The sequence below is a fragment of the Sinohyriopsis cumingii genome, chromosome 12 (assembly GCF_028554795.1).
Source record: "Sinohyriopsis cumingii isolate HCF-2022 chromosome 12, ASM2855479v2, whole genome shotgun sequence".
Taxonomy (NCBI): domain Eukaryota; kingdom Metazoa; phylum Mollusca; class Bivalvia; order Unionida; family Unionidae; genus Sinohyriopsis; species Sinohyriopsis cumingii.
The window spans coordinates 14431007-14452110 of record NC_142972.1 but is presented as its reverse complement, the minus strand read 5'-3'; the positions used below and the strand labels follow the sequence as shown (position 1 = coordinate 14452110).

Sequence of the window (21104 nt, the reverse complement as noted above, 5' to 3'; positions counted from 1 at the left end):
CCTGGCATGATGAGCTCTGAAGTTTATGCAAATAACTGATGTTGATCTGCCCTCAGATATGGCCATCATTACTATGAAGAGAAAAACTTGTGCAACATACATCAGCAGTTACTGTTTTAAACATCTTAAAAAAGGATAAAACCTCTAGACTTCTTCAAGCCAATATATTGGCACATTACATTCTGGGTGCTGATGCTGAGTATAGTAAAACCATTAAATGACTTCTTTTCCAAAACTGATGAATAGAATTTAACCAATTTGTCAAAAGCAGCCTGGAATGAAAGACTTTTCATATCAGTGTAAATAATGCCAGTCAGCCAACAAGTGTTATGGTTTCTGTTATTAAAAATAGGAAAATTTTAAACAAGGACTTATCCAAAACTGCTGAATAGAATTTGACCAGAATTGATAGAAACTATCCTTGTATTAAAACTTTACAATTTTATACAAATGATGCATCATTAAATATAACTGCATATTTCATCTTCAGTAGTGATAATAGAATTTAAAGAAACTTAAAGAAAAGCAGCATGGTATGTGGACCTTTCAAGTCTGTACAGATGGTGCTGATCAGGCTTAAATATGGCTACTGTTCCTAAAATATAAAAAACTTTAAAAGAATCTCCTCAGAACAGTTTCCAGAATTCATTCTGGTATTCATGATTTCCAGATTTATATAAGTGATGTTGATTCACAAATCAGATATGGCCACTATTACTGAAAATGGAAAATTCTTAAAATACCTTCTTTTCAAAAGCTTTCAAAAGAATTTGAATTACAGAAAGTTTTCTGGTATGAAGAGCTTTTTAAACTGCACAAATGATGTTAACCACTTAACAGAATTCAAACAAATCTGATAGAATGTGTCCTAGTTTGAAGGTCTGTTGTATTTGTAGACATGATGCCTATCCACTATCAGATATGGCTACCATGACTAAAAATAGAAAATACATTTACACAACTTTCTGTTAAAACCACAAGACAGAACTGTACCAACTATGACAAAAAACATCCTCCTGTAGAGGCCTTTCAGTAATTGATGTTGATGATCCAATCAAAACATTGATGAATGTATAAAAACTAGTGAAACCTATAAAAAAATGTTTTTAAAATAACTGCATTGGAAGAAATGACTAGAAATTTTTTTTTGTCCCAAATTTTAGGCATTCAGTGAGATGTTAGCTAGGTGAGTCATATCAAGCCCTTTTGGGCCTCTTGTTAACCTTTACATTTTGGAACATAACTTTTAGTTAGCTCTTTGCTGACATGCTGTTCAATCCTGTTCACATCATTTCAGGAAAATGCTGCAAACAAGAAGATGAAAGAATTTGACGATTCTTTGCTAAAAACCAGTACATTTCTTGAAGACCTTACAGCAGAAAAAACCAACTGTTTGGATCACTTTGTTATCTGCAAGAATCTTGTAAAATGGCTCAGGATATCAATGAGAGGTATGAATGAACTGATCTATTTGTAAAATTGTCTCTCAGTCTGAGGTCAGTCATTTTTCTTGGGGATCTTGTCAGATGTTTAAAGGTTATTTATAGTTTGCCACAGGTGCTGTATTTCTGATAGTCTGTCATCCATTTGCAACACTGAGAAGAGAAATAGATGTTAATTCATAGCAGAGATTATGTTATTGATTGAATCTAGCCAGCATTTAAGTATGGAGGAGAACTAATCTACTCTTATTATAAGATTTCATCTATCTTCAGATACATTCAAATACAGATTTTTTAATGTCCTTCCATATTAATGAATGGGGTGCACACTTTAGTATTGCCTTTGTTTGTCAATTACTCATGTAAAAACAAATGTTATGCTCAGCAGGGCTGGAGTAACTCATTTGGGGCTCCGGGAACAGAAACATAGGGGCCCATAGTTATCCTGCCTCATCCATAGGTATGGTTCAGTACTATTAACAACAATGCCTGTGAAATCAAACAATAATATACATGGCCCCTTGAGCCTCATGGGCCCAGCCTGTGAAATCAGATGATATTATATGGGGCCCTTGATCCTCGAGGGCCCTGTCTGTTAAGTCAGATGATAATATACAGGGCCCCATGAGCCTTGGGGTCCCTGCCTGTTAAATCAGATGATAATATATGAGACCCCTTGAGCCTCGGGGGTCCTGCCTGTTAAATCAGATGATAATATATGGGGCCCTTTGAGTCTTGGGGGCCCTGGGCACATTGCCTACTTTGCCCTATGGATAATCTGGCCCTGATGCTCAGTGACTTTTGAGGGACTTCATGGATTGAAAAACAATTTGGTATGAGGCTTTACATTGCTGGTAAAGTTTCATAAAGTTATGCCTCTCTTTGACTTGGAACTTTGCATTTTTAATTTTGATTCTTTTCTGTAGCATTTTAAGGATTCCATGAATTTAAACCAAATCTGGTATGATACTTTTGATTAAGAAGACCTAGACCAGGTTTGATTCTCATTGTTTTCTGGCAAAATTGTATATGGTTGAGTTATGGCCCCATTGGCTCAGAACTTTGTCCTTCAGTGTTGCTTCAGATAAATACTTTTTGAAGGACTTCATGAAATCAGATCAAATTTGGTCAAGGTTAAATATTCAGAAGACATGGACTATGTTTGATTTTGACATTTGTTCTGGAAGCTTTTATGGAGTTTTGGTCCCAGTTTCACTTAGATCTTTGCCACTCAATTTCGACTCAGTTTGCATTTTGAAAGACTTGATGGATTAAATATGAAAATAAAATATGTAAATAATAGAGGGCCACAAGGTAGATTAGTTCTGCAAAACTGAGTTTACTGCTGATTATAAACAAAATCATTATTATTCTTATTAGCATTATTACTAAAAGCAAATTTGGAATGAGATTTTATTTATAAGATCAAGTGAATTTATAGTATAGCACTGTTTTTGTATGTCATCTATTTATGAATAATTTATCATTTTAAATTCTCAAACGCCATGGGACCAACTTCAGTCAAAGCTGGCAGAGAGCATCTTGGCATGAAGGCATTTTATATTTGTACAAATGATTCAAGTCCATTATTAGATATAGTCACCATTACTCAAAGTAGGAAACATTAGAATGATTTCTTCTCAGAACTTCTAAATGGAAATTGATCAAATTTGACAGAAAGCATTCAGACATAAAGGCCTCTTTTTGTATAGTAATTCCAATCCATCTTTGGATATGGCCACCATTACTAAAAGTGGAAATGCCTTAAAACAATTTCTCCAAAATTATTTAACATAGTTTGGACAACGTTGACATATCATGGCCTAAAGTACTCTTAATTTGTACAAATTATGACAGTTGCCTATTAAATATTCCCACCAAAATTAGAAATAGAAAAGCCTTCAATAAAGTTATAAAATAAATTGCTGTACAGAATTTGAAGGAATCAGTATAAAGGAGTCTGGCATGAAGGCCTTTAAAATTCATACAAATGATTCCAATCAGTCACCAAATATAGCAGGTGTTACAAAAAATAGAAAAACAGGCTTTAAATTAACTTCTTTGCAGCTACCACACAACATACTATGACCAAACATTTGATAGAAAATTTCCTGGCATCAAGGCCTTTCAAGTTTTTACAAATTATGCTAATCTACTGTCTAATATAGATGAAATTGTAAAAAAGGAAAATTGTTCTAAAATGAGCACTCTAAAATCCCTGATCAGACTTATCAAAATATGTCAGTTTTCTGGCATAAAAGTTTTTGAAGTTTAAGCAAATGATGCTTGTCTGCCTTTAAACTAAAAAGATGTTGGCCAACATTACTCAAAACAGAAAATATTTGAAGGATGACTGAAAACCTCTGAACAGAATTTTATCAAATTTGGCAGATAGGACCCTGATTTTGAGGCCTTCATAATTTATATAAATGATGCCATATCACCAACAATATGTCTGCCATTTTTAAATGGAAATAAAATTTAACATTTTTTTTTTATCAAACTCTATTTTATAGAACTTGACCAAATTCAACAAGTACCCTGTCATAAAAGCCTTTCAGGTTTGTGGAAATCATTATGTACCATTGTTCAATTCACCAGCTGATAATAGAGAGAGATAAACTTTCTTATGACCTTTTTTGAGAAAACAACAATATAATTGGACAAAATCATTGGCTCAGAGGAGTTTTATTGGTTTGTTAATCATATATGCTATTGATATAGATGACAAAGTCATCTGCTTCCGCAAAAAGAACGTTATGTCTCTTTGTATTTTCCAAAGAAGAGAGTTTCAGCTCATTATTTATTATTATTCCAAAGGAGTGGAAGGTTTTTGTAGATATAGTCAGCATCTTAACCAGGGAGGGTAACAGAGATCCCCTGTGTTGACTGTCATCATTCTGCTGGTGCAGTGCTATGTACATTTCATGTTCTCAGCAAGATTATATATTTGTTTATATGCCTCTGTCTTCAGAATGAAATGCTTGCTGCTAATACTTACAGGAGGTCTGAAGGAGCTGAAGGTGTTTGTTGATCTTGCCAGCATTTCAGCTGGGGAAGGGGACATTGAAATTGCCAAGGTCAACTGTCTACATGCTGCCACTACAGGATATGCTTCTCTCATTTTTGACCTTGATAAGCATTCTGGATACAAAGAGCTGTTGGACAAGTGCCAAATTCTTTGGAAAGAATTGAAAGCTGATCCAAATTTGCCAAAGAAACTAGTATGTAGTTAAGGATAGACAGTACAATCTTACCATTATTCCTTGATATATTTCCATGGTTCCACAAATATTGTGGATCAAGTATAATGCTCCATGCTATTTTCATAACCAATGATTATTTTCAAATTTTCTGTTGAAAAACTGCTTTGGTTTTATTGGGGAACTGCTGTGTCAGATTCTTTAAGTCTTGAACAATAGATTCAATGATGTATTCAAAAGACACAAAAAACACATCACACATAACATAAACTGTATTTATGTTGATGACTATGCACTTTTGTCAAATATTGTTCATTTTGTTTACAAAATGTCTCTCTTTATGATGATTACAATTAATGTTAGCAACTTTTTTTTTTTAAAAAATGATTTATTTCTCAAATTTGTAATTTTATTTGATAGTATACATTCATCTTTAAATGTTTTGAGATAATATCCTTTTCTTGAAGCTTGATACCAGTCGTCATCAAACCTGGTTGAAGACTGTAAAACAAGCACATGGTTCAGTTGAAGTTACTTCCCTTGCCCAGACTGAAGCCATCAACTCGACGGGAATCTTCTGTGTAGGAGCATTGAATACTGAGAAGAATACCACTATGGGCTTGGTGAGATTTCTTCCTTGATAACAATGGATTGTCATTGGATCAGTATGCATCAAGGATTTAGTTAATCAATAATTGGTCAAGAGAAACAGTTGTGAGACAAAAGGTCTCACATGTTGAAATTTGGGGGATACATGCTTGAAACTAGGGCTCATAGGAAAATTTCATGATCAAAAGACTTGCAGACCTGGGAACATGTAATTTTACCATTGAAACAAAAATTGAATGCAGAACAAATAAAAATGATTGTAGATTGAGTTCAGAAAAATGAACAAAAATAATGCAAAATGAATGCAAACAAATGATGAATGAATCAGAAGATACAGAGCACATATGCAAAATCAGAACACAAAATGATAAATGAAAAACAAAATTGGAAATGCAAATTCATTTCATAAATGGATTTGAATATCAATTATATTTTCAGGTTGCCACTGAATTTTCAAACACTGTTTAACATGTTAATCTGGGGTCATATTCTTTTGACAAAATCATTTATTTTGCCACTTACAAGTTGTGATATTGTTTTTGTTCAAGCAGGTATATAGAAACTGCACTGATATGATGACATTTTTACTGGTGTTTTTATCAGGTGAATGTTTCAAAGATACAGAATAAAATGTAAAATTTGCAGAAAAACACTTGAAAAAATGTAGTTTTATACCTGCTGCAGTTACGGTAATATTTGAATTTATCATAAATTTATTTCTGTCTTTTCCCATGGGATGCATTTTTTAATATCATTGAAGTGCATATTTAACCCTTTCTGTCTCAAGAAATTTACACTTAAAGTCCAAATTTTACAAACAGTTATTTTACCATTTATAGATGACATAGCTGAAGGAGAAGAAAGGATCTACCTTAGAGAAAATTCAGAAGTAATACAGGAAATTATGGGTCACAGGGTTGAATAGTGTATTACCAATGAAAATACACATACTCTTTGAAAGGATTTATATATTTCTAAACTTCTCAAAATAACCTGAATTTAGAAGGAATGGGTTGTTTTTTTGTATGATTTTATCATTCCCAGGAGAACCACAGCATATTCTGATTAGGGAAGTTGCCAGCTCCCACCTGTCACCAGACACCAGGTACCAGGCAATGTGTCCAGTGACAGTCATTGAAGGTCTGTCATTGGTTGCTGGGTAATGGGTCACAGGGTACCAGACATCGGTCACCACGTTATGTGTCATGTAACAGTCATTGATGGTCTGTCACTGGTAACCATATAGCGAGTGCTCAGTAAGCAGTGTCTCAAATGGTAGTAACTCAGTATCTGTCACTAGGCACTGAAACCAAGAAGTTAATACTGAGTGCCAATCACCAAGCTCTGATCACAGGATATGGTGACTGGTACCAATCTACCATTTTCTGTCTTGAGACACTGAGCACTGGTCATTTGGTACTGAAGGATTTCTCATGCAGTTCTTTTTTCAGATGCCTCCTTCAGTCTTGGGGAAAAATAATTGTCTCCAGTTGCAGTACCGAGATTGTTGGAGGTTGTTGCCAAGACATCAAGACACCTATTTTTGATGTCCTTGGTGCTCTCTGCCAAGCTTCTCCACCTCCATTGGGATGCCACCTTGAAGACATCAATGATTTTTCTGGAGAACAGCAAAAGCCTTTGCAGTCCAGACTGCTTGATGTCAAGGCATTATTCAGAGAGGTAGACCCTACCTTGGCCTCACAAGACTTGAGGAATCAGCAATACTAGTTCCAGGCGGGGTCTAGTTGAACTGGAAAAGAAATGCCCTTGTGTACTGGATCTAATTTTCCCATATTTGTAATTCTATCAGAAATGTGCACCAAGAAGTAATTTCTATATTAAAAAATCTGCTCAATTTCAGTTGTTTCAGAATGCTTCATTTCTTGCTGATATACTCACTAAAATTTGTGTATTTCCATTTATATTGGCTGGATTTGTCCAGAGGTTCTAATTTTTGGCTGAAAATGAAATGTGTAAATGAGACATTGGGAGTTTCTAAAAAGAAACATTTATTTAAATATTGAATTATATTTAATTTAAATTCATACAGGAGGTTAATGGTATGGACCTTATATACATGTAATGTACTTGAAATCAACAGTCAACAGTTGTCTACAAGACAGCATTTTATTTAACATTGGCGGTCAGGGTAACATAAAAAAATAGCTGTGGTTGAGCTATTATACCTACACAAATTAACATAAATACTGCTTTTGATTATTTTTTACATGATATACCCACAAACATTTATGATACAGTTCATGTATCTTCTCAGGATTTTCAGAATACCCTCCAGTTGACAGTGCCAGTCCATGACAAGGAGTCCCAAGGTCACAGACAGTACACATTTGAACAACTGCAAGATCTTCAGAGTCATCTAATGTTGGTGGTTGGGAAGGCAGAGCAGGGGAAGAATGCTGTAGACAGGTTTATGCTGGTTAGTAAAGAAACTTTCAATAATTTTTTAAAAAATCTTTTGTTTCTTCAAACAATTGTAATTTGATGAACATGATCAGGCAATATTTACTTCAGTTATTTATTAAGATACTATATTTTTAGTCATTTTCATTGATTGGGATGTGGCAAATACTGGTTACCAAGATGGAGGATTTGAATCTGTTGCCATTTTGTATGAAGTGAGTGGTCACATGGCATACTTATGGTACATATTATGTGTCTTCTCATATGCCATCATGAAAACTTTTTGATACAAACTTTAGTGAATGGAAGAGTTTACTCTCAGTAGAGAATCCAATAGGTGTTAAGATAGATTGTTGAAACTTTTGAATAATTCCAAGAGATAGTGTGTTAAAATTAATAAATTTATTTGGCAGGATTTTAGCAAGAATTGGCTACCAGCTAGGTGGGTGGCAGAGTGTTGTGAGGACGAGTTGCTTATAGATTGCTTTGATACAAGTTTCTAGTACTGAATTACCAAACTCTTTTCTACTCATGCAGGTATTTGACAGTGTGATGAGACTTGCCATTGTCTTCATAAAACTGAACTCAGCAGGATGTGTCCTGTTCAGACATTGGCAGACCAAGTTTCTATGTGATCCCAGTCACCCTGTGTGTGCCTTTATTGAATTTGGTCAGGGAGCCAAACCTTTAAAAGGAAGAAAGACCCCAAATGATGATGTCATTTCAGTCATATCAAAAATAGCAAAATTCATGGAGAACTGTCTCGACAAGTGGTTAGGCCATATCAACCAGAAAAGATCAAAATATTTGGAGTTGAACTATTTCACAACAGACCAGTTGGTTATTTTACAACAAGAACTGGTGAAGGTTGGTCCACGCCAAGGCCTAGACATGAGGATCTACCCTCTTTTGTCAGCTGTGAAGGAGAATTGTACACATGAAGATCTGGTAGATGCCATGAAGAAGGCTTCAGAAGATTTAGTAGTTAAGAAATTCATTGCCAAGATGATCAAGTCAGGATTTTCAGAGAAACTTGCAGAAGCAGCTCTTAGGCATGTTAAACCAGATCAGATTACAGAGGGTAAGTCCTGTCAGTCTGAACCATATACAAGTCTTATCAGTCTGTTGAACTAAAACATGTCAAAATACAGGTGATAAAGGAAACATTTCTCTGTTTACACACTCAGATGAATATGTGGTATATGATATTTATTCAAAGGGTTCTCTGTGACTCAGTATATGAAGTTTTTCCTCACACTTTCCTTTCTGCTGCATAATTTTGAAGCCATTTAATATTGTAGAATGAAACTTTGTGTACTTGCAAATCATCATCAAAAGGGGTATAATTTCTCACAGTGGGTGAGTAGGCTTGTTCTCAAGGACATCGTCACAAGTCAGTATTTTAAATTGTATGTCACACTTTCCATTCAGTTCTAATAAGAGAGCTATTTCAGATATAGTGATGAAACTTAGCTTATTTACACATCATCATTATAAGATGTGTTGCATTCCACATTGGGGATTATATCTTCAGATTCCAAATTACAGCTTTATAATGTTTTAAGCTTTCCGTCAAACTTCCATTCTGGCCTTGAACTTTGGAGCTGTTGGACATTAAGGTACATCTTCAAGGTCAAGGTACCAGTTAAACTTTTGAGTTTTCCATCATGTTCCTTTCTTTATATGAACTTAAGAATTCACTAGGAATTAAACTTGGTATACTTTTATATTATCATCAGAAAGTATCTCATGTGCCACATTGGTGAATTGTATTGTCATTTTCTCAGGCTGTGTTAATGGTCATGTTTTACATCACACTTTCCTTTACTCTGTAGAATTTAACATGATAAGAAATTTAGTAAACTTATACATCATGTTCACTTGTGTTGCATACCACAATGGGGTCCTATCATTAAGGTGAAGATCATGGGTTATTATTTTAATTTCTCCATATTTTTCTTCCATTCTATAACAGTAGAACCATGAGGAATTAAGAGATGAATCTTGCTATATTTGCAATGAATTGCACAGTGTGGGTCCTATCTTCAAGATCACGGTTACCTGCCAGTTTCTGATGTTTCAGTAGCATTTTTCTATCCACAATTATATAACATATGAGCTGTTAAGATAAATGATTGAAATTTTGGTACACTTGTATGCTAAGAGATGTGTTGCTTTCCACATTTGGAGACAATCTTCAGGGTCAATATCAGATGTATATATTTTATGCTTACATTTGTTATTGCTTTATAATTCCAAATGTAATGACTCGACTGAATTTTCTGCATTCTGGTTGGATATAAATGGTCACATGACACTGATCAAGAATTTTTATAAATTGGTAAATTCAGCAGACTTCTTTTGGTTCCAGGTTTCTAGGTGATTTTATGTGAAGCTATAACAATGTCATACACCATAATAATAACAACAAGCCACACCCACCTACCTTTGTGATTTCCGACCAAAATGTTCAACCCACCAGATTACAATTGACAAATAAAAGTCAATACAGTGTAATTGCACAGTCATTCCTGCATTTCAACACCCACCCCTTTTGCCAAAGAAGTTATATGGCAGGTGTTAAAAGCCAATTACGCAAAATGAATGCATTTTGTTTTGACAGTGTTTCAGCAGCTGTTATTAAAGGTCAGCATCATATGTTGAGGAAGGGGACTCACTAAAAAAGGAGACGATTTTACTTTGAAAGATCCAAATGTGTAGAAAGCAAGAACAATGAATGCTATAGCAACATGTGTCCCATACAAGTGTAATGTTGCAAAATAAAGGAATAGGTTTAAACAGCATCAAGCAATTTTTTTTATATATTAATATAATGATCATAATATATCTCTGGCATGACCTGCTCTGACACTGCCCAATATTACTATATAAAGAATCGATGCGTCTTGGCTACTGAAAATCAGGCTATGTATTCTGTCACAGTTAAGGTGCTAATGTTAAGATATCTTTGATATATTTAAAAGTGAATTTTTGTTGTTGAAATCTGCTGATCTGATGAAAGAAAATAAAGTGGAATGAAAAGGATTTAATGATCATGGTTGGTTATTTATTGATGTGTAAATTTTATTGAATCACTCACAAAGTAAGTAAAGTCTGAAGGACTTTATGTTAACTTTGTGAGTGATTAGGTAAAATTTACACATTGAAAAATACCCAGTCATGATCATTTAATCATGTAATAATTTATTTGCTGTTTGAGATGAAACATGGTACGCTTATGTTTCTTTAGTTGATGGCATGTCTTGTATCATAGTTAAGCTTTTATATTCAAGTTCAAGGTCACATCAATTTCTTTCCCTTGTTTGCACTTTGCTATAATGCCTTTTGAGATAAAGACATGGTTACCTTCCAGGTGAGTCATGTATGCCTACAGCTCTAGCACAAGGCTGACAGCCAGATTTCATTAATGTATACTTTGGTGAGTTTGTCATTGTTTGTGGGAATAAAAATTTATTGAAGTTGCTTATTACCTCAGAATGTAATTGGAGATAGAAACGGAGTATACAGTTAAGGACCGTAGTGTTTTCATCTCTGACAGGTATAAGCTGGTGCAGTGATCATATGGAGGAAGAGGCTACATATGGAGAAGACATGGAGATGGAGGAGAGAGATCTTACAGTCAAAGAGGTCATACCTTATGAAGGCTGGAAGAGATCTGATCACTCTGTCATGTCCATCACTGCAGACATCTTAAACAAACTTGAGGTGGCAAAGGGGTATGAAAACATTATTTTTCTGCATGTGATTCCTTTACACATTTCATTGTTCTGTCATGAGATGCTTGATTATGTATATATTTTAGGTATAATCCATCTAATACAACAGGCAATAATTAATGTCTGGAGTAAGAATGGATCTGAAGAAAGAGAACCTGGTAGCTATGAAGTCATTACCTAGAGATTTACATTTTTCCTTGATATGTCTCATTAATAATTATTCTCCTTTGTGAAATATGTTATTCATTTTCTTAAAACGTGGCAGACGTGATGATAACACGTAGTAGTTTACTGAACTACCATAATTCAACTTGTGGTAGCTCAGACAGGTTTTTGGTTGCCCCTCGGATCTGGATACAAGATTTATTGTGGCAAAAGTCATGATAACATGTAGCTCACTGGACTGTCTTAATTAAAGTTGTAGTAGCCATGACCTAGCTTTCAGTTTGTGCCTTGGATCTGGACACAATATCTGTTGTGGAAAAAGTCATGATAAATTGTAGCTCACTGAGCTAACCCAACTCAACTTGTAGAAGCCCAAACCGAGCATTCGGTTCACCTCAAGGATCTGGAAAGAATATTGATTGTGGCAGAAGCAATAATAAACTGCAATGGCACACAAGGCTTCCTTAATTCAGCTTTTGGCAGCCCAGGAAAAGCATTTTTTGTTTGTTTTGTCCATGGGATCTGGACACAAGATTTATTGAACACTGATTTGGCTGTTACTGAATTACCAGTGATGTCTCTAACAAAATATCCAGTAAAAGCAAACAGTTCAGACATAGCTAGAGTCATGAAAGCAGTTAGAAAATTACAAAAAAGCATTAACTTGTTACATAGTATATTACACCAATATTAAATACCATTGTCATTCTCCTTTAATTGGTGACAGCAATCATGTTGTCTACATGATACAGAAAAACATGAATTGAGAGACCATCTCTTCTGCCAGCAAAAGAAAGATTGATTAAGAGAGTTGTTCTCTCATAACAGGTCTGTGCAGAAGAGTCCACTTTCAAGGCTGAAATTCAACTGGGTTGAAGAAGGAAAACTATCCTAATTACTGTTGCATATTTTTACTCATGTACTGACTTTAATTACAAGAACATCGTTAAAGCTACAAAGAATTGAGACCTTTACAGTAATTATAGAATTAACTCATCTGGTGAAAGCAAACAACTCATTCACACTGGTTATTACATATTTTACCTCTACAGGCAAAAGATTTAAGGTAGTACCCATCATGCATTAGTGAAGCAGAGTGCAAAGGCCTTTGATGGCATTATTGGCATTGTGCAGGATTTCATATGAAATAAACAAGCAAAACAAATATGCATCCATGATTGCTATTCCTTTAAAGATTTAATAGTTAATTGCAATAAGAATTGAGATAACTCTGGCATTATTTTGATGGTTTGACAAGTGCATAAATCTGGTTATTGTCTTCGATGTGAAACTTTTCTTTATAAATCAAATGATACCAGGAACCAAACTCAGCTTTTCTCATGTTTCTTTTAGTATCTTGGTTCAGAAAAGTTTTCACTCTACCTGTAGACTATGCAGCACTCATACTTACAAGGATTAAATAAAGGTCTTTGCTGTTTATATCTGGCTTTATGATATGATCATTCATAGGCAGTGTTGAAACATGTATTTTTCAAGAAAATCATGGTTGTTGGTCATGTTTGACCAGTGGTCACTCATAATTTTTGTGCATTTATATGGTAAAATCAGTCTGTGTCTGATGATTGTGATTATAAATGACTGGTGGTCATTCATATCAAAGGTGACATAAATCGGATTTTATTGTATGGCACATTTTCAACATATCACAGCTCTAGCTGTAAGATAACCATTCAACATATCACAGCTCTAGCTGTAAGATAACAATTCAACATATCACAGTTCTAGCTGTAAGATAACCATTCAACATATCACAGCTCTAGCTGTAAGATAACAATTCAACATGTCACAGCTCTAGCTGTAAGATAACCATTCAACATATCACAGCTCTAGCTGTAAGATCACCATTCAGCATATTACAGCTCTAGCTGTAAGATAACAATTCAACATATCACAGCTCTAGCTGTAAGATAACAATTCAACATATTACAGCTCTAGCTGTAAGATCACCATTCAACATATTACAGCTCTAGCTGTAAGATCACCATTCAACATATCACAGCTCTAGCTGTTAGATAACCATTCAACATATCACAGCTCTAGCTGTAAGATAACAATTCAACATATCACAGCTCTAGCTGTAAGATAACCAATCAGATGTATTCTCGGGAAGTTAAAGGTTATTTAAGTTACAGTATATGAGGAGATATTTAATTAGTTATATTGGTCATAGACCAGAAGAGCTTATGAAATCGTCCATCATCAATTTTCCATTGTCCATCCATCATTTATTGTCTGTTGTCCAATATCCATTTGTCCATTAGCACACATTTGTTATAGCTACTTCTAAATTACTTGCAGGATTGCTATGAAACTTAACACACATTTATCCTATAGTATAGTTGATCCCAATGAAAATGGTGATGCTTGCACATCCATTGTGGCCACCATAATGGCCATCTTTAAAATCTTTTTACTAATGCTCCTCATGAATGTATGGTCACATCAGCATGGTGTTTTCACTAAAAGACTTATGATTTCTAGTTGGTCTTTAATGAAAATGGTTTCAACACTCAGCTGTTAAATAAAAGAAATGCTCTTGTCTTGAATTCCTGGAAATTCTTTTTTTCCCAACAGGGAGTCAGTCCCCTCAATGGACTCTTGTTTCTTGAATTGTTTACAAAGAAAGTAATGGTAGTGTAAACAGTTGTGTGAATTGATCTGTTGAATACTAAAATCATGTCAGGGTGACTGATATGTCAAACCACTAATGCCATCTTATAAGATTATGAGTTTTTTGTTGCCGCACACAGCAGATCATTAATTATAAATACATTAATGTTTTATTTTTAATTGCACAGAGACATGGATGTAAATCCATTAATTGAAGACTTGGAAAAACTTTGGGAAGAGTTTCTGACTTCAGTATCCTCCAGTGTTACTGACTATCTCAGTGTTGAACACCTAGGACTTATTCTGAGAAGACTGGCTGAGAAAGGTAAACATACACTAAATACACAGGCTACCTCTCCATTTGATCAGTATATAGAATATATAAACCAGTGTGACCTATCAAGTAATATATAGTCTGCTCACTGTTTACTTGAGAGTGGTAACCCCACTCAGTTGTCAAGTTTTGCAGTGAAAGTCTAATTTTACTGTAATTCAATCACAAATAATTTTCAGTTGCATCATATTACTTTCCTCATTACTGTAACATACACCCAGGTTCCAGGTAAGTTCTAAAAGTTTCACTTTTATTTAGTCTGACCAAAAACAGATGGACAAACACATGTGCAGTCATGTATGTAAACTGTAAAAAGTTAGTTTTTTTCTTGTTTGCTGTGTCTTGTATCCTGAACAAGACTAGATGAATGTTAAGTTTCTGGAGAATAACCTGGAAACTAGGTTTTGGTTAACATTATGATGAAGGGAATGCAGCTGAAGAGATAGCACATGTAAATAAATATATTAATGCATATTACAGCAAAATTAGAGTTATGTTGCAATACTTGATCAGAAATTGTGGAATTCCTCAGTGGGAATTACTGCTTTCATGGGGCTTGCTATATTAAACAGTCATGAATTATGTTTCAAGAACTAATTTTCTATTGAATGTTGGTACATGCAGTATTATTCAGTGGCACAAAGTGTAAATTTTCTATAAATACATAACAGACAAGTTTTTTAATTTTTTTCTTACCTGTTATTTTGCATTTGTCACATTCATGAGCAACAATACGACAGCAGTATATCAAATGACATACTAGTTATACCACATTGCCATCACGCTACCATGATCAAGTAAAATGGTGGGAGAGTGACAGAACTCTATGATGTGCTGTTCAAATGGTGTTTTTACACTTCTGCATATACTAGATTATCAGTTGAGTGGACCCATGTTCTCAGGAACCTTGTCTCAATTTTAACTTAAATCTTCTTTTTTGTGTACAAAGACTTATATGCACTTAAAAAATAATCATATTATTTGTGCTCCAGCACTACTTACAGACTTTAAAATATTCCAGATATAATTGGCTTTATATAATTAAATTCCTCTTGCAAGATTTGTTCTGTACCATAGGTTGAAACTAAGGTGTTAGGCCTTTTTGAAAGAGTTCATAATAAGGCTACACCACACTTTAAAAAAAAGAATCAACCATATATTGCCACTTTCAGGTGTCCAAAGCCTTACAGTATTTAGTGTTTTGACCATGTACACAGAAAACCAAGGAGTGCAAATATTTCTGGTATAAACTTTGTAACCACAGCATATATTTTCAAAATTTTCAGACAGCAGACAAATCAATCGACCTTTCCCACGAAGTTTTGTACCAGGAACACCCAATCTGATCCTTTGTCCAAAAGGTAATCTGTGTTAGAAGAGTTTTATTGCAAGCATTTCATTTTGAAAAAAAATTATTTTTGCCCTGTCTTTTTGCATATCAGATTCCAAGATTGCAGTTAAATTAAACAAGATGGCTTGATTCCAAAAATGTTTAAAACTGCTGGATCAGTTAAATCTAAATAACTTCACAGAATTGTACATCGTGTAAGGTTGAATCCTGGTTAATAACCAGAATGAAAAAGTATTGTTAAATTCCATTTCTTGAATGACAATGGTTTGAATGTTAGACTTTATGAATATATTTCTCTTAGCTGATTTCAGAAGTTATTTCTTGATGACAGTTTGATTCTTTCTAAAATATGGGAAGTAGGAAAGAAATTTCCAGGATTTCTTAATTCATGTTGGCTCAATGCCGATATTATGACAAAACTTTTCACATCTCTGGAAGAATCTGCATGTATTCATTGTCAAACAGTCTGCACATCAATGGCTGATAATTTTCCATCAGGATGTAATTTTCTTACACATGGCTATTAAAAGTATTGGTGCGATATTATTGATAACTTTGGCATGCATGTATAAATGCACTTAGATTCAGTGTCTAATATTGATTTGGTTAATACTGTCTTAGGAATGATGACCTGTGATTTGGTAATTCTTTTAAGAAATGAACAACTGATGTATTTCCATCTCATATGTATTAATCAATCAATCAATCATAAATGAAAATGTTGCCAATCTGACCTTCAACATGTCTGCCGCTATGGCCATCTTGAAAATTTTGTTAATGCTATTTCTCTTGAATGAAAGATTTATTGACATTGTGCTTCTAATAAAATAAAAAATGTTAAACTCCCACCATGAGGCAGAACATGTTATGATGTCCATCATTCTATTGCCAGTTTAATTTCTGAACAATAACTCTAGATGTCCACCATCTACAGTTACTGAACTTTGTGGATGGTTTGCACTTGGGGTAAGGAAGAACTGTATTGATTTGGTATCAGACATCAATGGTTAAGTTTACTGTGACTGAAAGAAGAAAAATAGTTATGCACATTTGTTTAAGTTCTCCACTATCTGCAGTTTCCAAACTTTGTGGATGTCTTGCAATTAGGGTAAGGAAGAAGCCTATTAATTTCTTGTCAAAAGGCTAAGGTCACTGACTTTAAGAAGAAAAATGGCTTCCACATAAGAAATTGAACTTTCCATCATCTAGAAGAAGTTGATTAATGCATGAGAAAGTTATCTATCTTGTCTCCCTTTGAACAGATATGGTAGTCATATTGACATTGTTTTTTTAAATAAAACATATCTTGCAATAAATAGGTGGTTCTAAATGAAGATGGTGCCATTATAGCCTTCCAATATGGCCACCACAGCATTCATAATGAAAATCTTATTATGAATAATCCTCCTCATTTTTGATTGTATTGATACTGGATTCCACTAAAATACTTTTCTGACATATTGTTGGTCCTGTATAAAAATGATACCAGCCTAACTTCTGACATGGTTAACTTGGTGGCCATCTTTAACAATTTTGTATGCTTATTTCTCATGGATGGATGGTCATATTGGCAGAGTGTTTTCACTTAAAAGCTAGAAATGTAAATGGTCTAAGATGAAGATGATGCTGACCTGAAATGCAATATATCCACACTATTTTCATGAAAATCAGACCTGCTTGACTTTGAGGTTAACTTGAAGGGAAGCATAATGGCCATCCTAAAGATCTTTTTATCACCGCTCCTTTTAACATGGTGTTTTTACTAATACACTTCTTAAAGTGTGTCATTGAGTCTGAATGAATAGGGTGCAGATCTGACCTCCAACATGACCTTACTGCTGTGAACAAGTTTGAAAACCATGCCTACTTGACATTGGGGTAAGTCAAAGTTGGCAGATTGTTATCACCTTAAATATTTGTCCATCTGTCTGTATATTCATCCATCTGTTTCCTGTTTTGTTTCTAACAGTAACTCAAGTCCTCCACCATCTTCCATTACCAAGCTCTGTGGATGGCTTGCACTTGTGGTAAAGAAGAAGGCTGTGAATTTCAGGATCAAAATATCAAAGCTTAAGGTTATTGTGATTGAATTAAGAAATGATTTTTGCATAACTTTAGTTGCAGACCATATACCTTGACAAAATTTTTGAGGGGCTTGCACTTAGGAAAATAGCCAATTGATTTTGGTGTTAATAGGTCAGAGGTTAAGGTCATTGAGAAAAGTGTTTCTGCAGAATAACTTTTGTTACTGAATAAGATGCTTGATCAAAGTTTGTGGACAGCTTGTAGTTAACCCTTTACCTCATAGAGCATAGTTACAAAGTGCAGCACACTATAAATAGAGCACCTGTTACCTATTCAACTCTGTATGCATAGGCCTGCCTGTTAACTGTTAAGCAATGTAGTGTATGTTATGTTTAACAGCAATTTTAACCATTTTACGTTTTTGGTACACATCTATTATGTGTGGAAAAATTTAAGAGTAAAGTCTGATTGTTATAGCTGTGTAATTATTTTTCACGGAAGAATTTTTTATGTGATTTAAAATCTTGAGAGAACTCATTCACCGTCATGTCAGTGAGGCCACGTGACCAACCATTTCTCATACTCGAAATTCACAAGTTTTTTGTCTGCGTCTACATCACTAAGCCATCTGAATTTGATAATTTATAAAAACTAATTGCTGCCTACATCAATATCAGAGCCTTTACCTAAGTTATTGAATCTTTCATAGTTGTGATTCTAATTGTGAAAACTTCATAAGTTCTGAATGAAATCTGCAGCCTCCATTTTGGAGAGTGGAGATTATGACCCAGTTACTTTAAATAGCAGATATTGACCAGAGCATAAGCAGTGACCACGTGATCTGACGTAATTGTCATTCACAGAAATGAATGTAGTATTTAATAAGGGGTTTTCCCCGAAGGTGGCACTACGAAAAACCGGCTTAAAATGGCTGATGTTTACAGCAGGCATCAAAAGGCGCTTCCATGCGAATGGAGTAGAGGCATCCAAAGGCACTTGCATGAGGTAAAGGGTTATTATAATAAATAAAAAAAACAGATTTTAGGGTTTAATGGTCAAAGGTATGATTATGGTAAGTTTAGTAAGAAAATAGTGGCCTCAGTACATTAAGTTTAGGTTAAGACTGCATTCCTTAACTAAAGGCTGCAGTTATGGAAAGACATTTGAAATGTCTCCAAACTCATCCACGACTACAAGTGCATACATAGTGGACTAGTAAGCAAGGGGCACACATAGAATGTGCTCTTCAAAGTTCTCTCGATATGCTAAATGTTACGGATCTATGCGTCATCTTTTGAATTTATAATATAGTTTTTTTAAAGTCATTTGAGACTATGAGTTTTATTTCTAGATTCTTTAATTCAATGGCTAGTGCTATAGTAAAGTACATGTACACTTCTTTATAAGAGTCTCATTCATAACAAGCTGATCACTAAGTTTCAAATCAACACCTGAAGTAGTTCAAAGATGCCATGCAAGATTGAATGGAAGTTACATAAACAGTTGCCCAGTAGAGAGCTATCATGTGTTCCCTAGCATTTAACTGGTTCAATAAGATTTGAAGGTCAGAACAGGACTGCTTGTTTATGAATGTTTGAGTTATGTTGAATTAATGCAATTTAATTGTTGGAGAAATTATTGTGTCAGATTTTGTTTATGTGAAATGCAAATGGACACTATATAATGACTATATACACAAGATATTCCATTGTTATGCAGTTAGGTTAGCTTAAGAGTAAGAGAGAGAAACTTTTGAATTATTTGTAATTGTCATTGTATAGAGCAGAGTGAATACTGTTTAATTTAAACAGTCAGTGAATATGTTCAAGGAATTGAATATCTCATTTCATTGGATTATGTGAAACTTTCCAGGACTTAAGTGATAGTTTTCATTCATGAGATTACATTGTAGTAAAAACATTTGGATTAATATATTAAATTCAGTGGTGTTATCATGGTAGCAAATGAGCTCTTAAGAAGCTTCATTCAGAATACCTTGGAACAGTTTCCAGATTAGTGAGAAATTGATAGTACAGTTTAGGATTATTAGGATTACATTCACTGTTATTTTCATTTTGTTTGATTTTATATTTTATTTAAATAAATTTATATTTTGGTAATTGGAAAGCTTGTTGGGTTTACCATGTCCTGTTACTTAAGTTCAAGCCCCTGGATGTAACACTAAATCAAGCTTAAGAACATGGTGGCTTGTACATTTACAGACAGTTTTACTAAACATTATTTTTAGCTTTTTTTCTCAATAAATAAGTTTTTAGTCAGCACGCTTAAGTTGATTTCTGGATCAAATATCGTTAATCAGGTTTTTATATCTTGTTATGAAGCAGTGTGTGTTGTGTTACAGTGTCTGTCCTTCAGTTGCTAGTTTTGTTTATGCACAATAACATAATTTCGCAAGACCTACATTTAGCAAACGTTGTTGATGGCTTGCACTTGAGGCATTGAAGAAACCTATCTAGCATTGGGTCAAAAGGCCAGTCAAGGTCATGTGCAACTGAAACAAGAGAAGTGGTTTCTACAGAATAACTTTACTTATGCATCACATACCTGGACTAAATGTGGAGGATGGCTTGCACTGGCAGAAAGATAGAAGCTTTTGTTATTTTGGAGTTTAAAGGACATAGGCTAAAGTCACTGTGATTAAAAGAAAATATTGGTTCTGCAAAACAATTTCAGTTCTCAACCACTGGCTTACACATTGGGTAAGAATAAGTATGTTGAATTGGGGTCAAAAGTTCAAAGAGTAGGGTCCATTTAATTGAAACAAAAATTGTTATTTTTTTCCTTCATAATAATCAATTACCTTGACTAAAGTTTGTGGATGGATTGCACTTGTGATATAGACAAGGCCTTTTGATTTTGGGGTCAAAATATCAAAGGAAATGTTTTGCATGTTTGTTTCAGAGTAAGTTCTTTGACTGAACTTTGTGGATGGCTTTAAGGTAAAAAGAAACCTGTAGACACTGATGTCAAATGGTCAGAGGTCATTGTTTTGGTAAGTCTTTCATGAAAATAATGGTTCAGTTCAAGACCATGGCCAAAGGTCTATATCACTGAGACCTGTTGGTGAATAATCTCCATGGTCAGCATACATAGAAGACTGTTAACAACTGGTGTTTAATGTGTTACTGACTTGTCTTATCTGCAATGAGCATGACACTACAAACA

General features: G+C 34.4%; 1 protein-coding gene across 1 annotated transcript in view; it reads left to right on the top strand.

Annotated features, from left to right (window-relative positions):
- The window catches only part of LOC149786024 (E3 ubiquitin-protein ligase rnf213-alpha-like), a 358391-nt gene that overhangs the window by 1804 nt on the left and 335483 nt on the right, over positions 1–21104 (top strand). The window contains exons 2-9 of the mRNA XM_089978099.1: positions 1298–1451; positions 4446–4666; positions 5113–5268; positions 7530–7691; positions 8213–8756; positions 11235–11412; positions 14397–14533; positions 15829–15903. Of these exons, the coding sequence (XP_089834225.1) occupies positions 1298–1451; positions 4446–4666; positions 5113–5268; positions 7530–7691; positions 8213–8756; positions 11235–11412; positions 14397–14533; positions 15829–15903 (1627 nt within the window). The remainder of the gene's footprint in view (positions 1–1297; positions 1452–4445; positions 4667–5112; positions 5269–7529; positions 7692–8212; positions 8757–11234; positions 11413–14396; positions 14534–15828; positions 15904–21104) is intronic.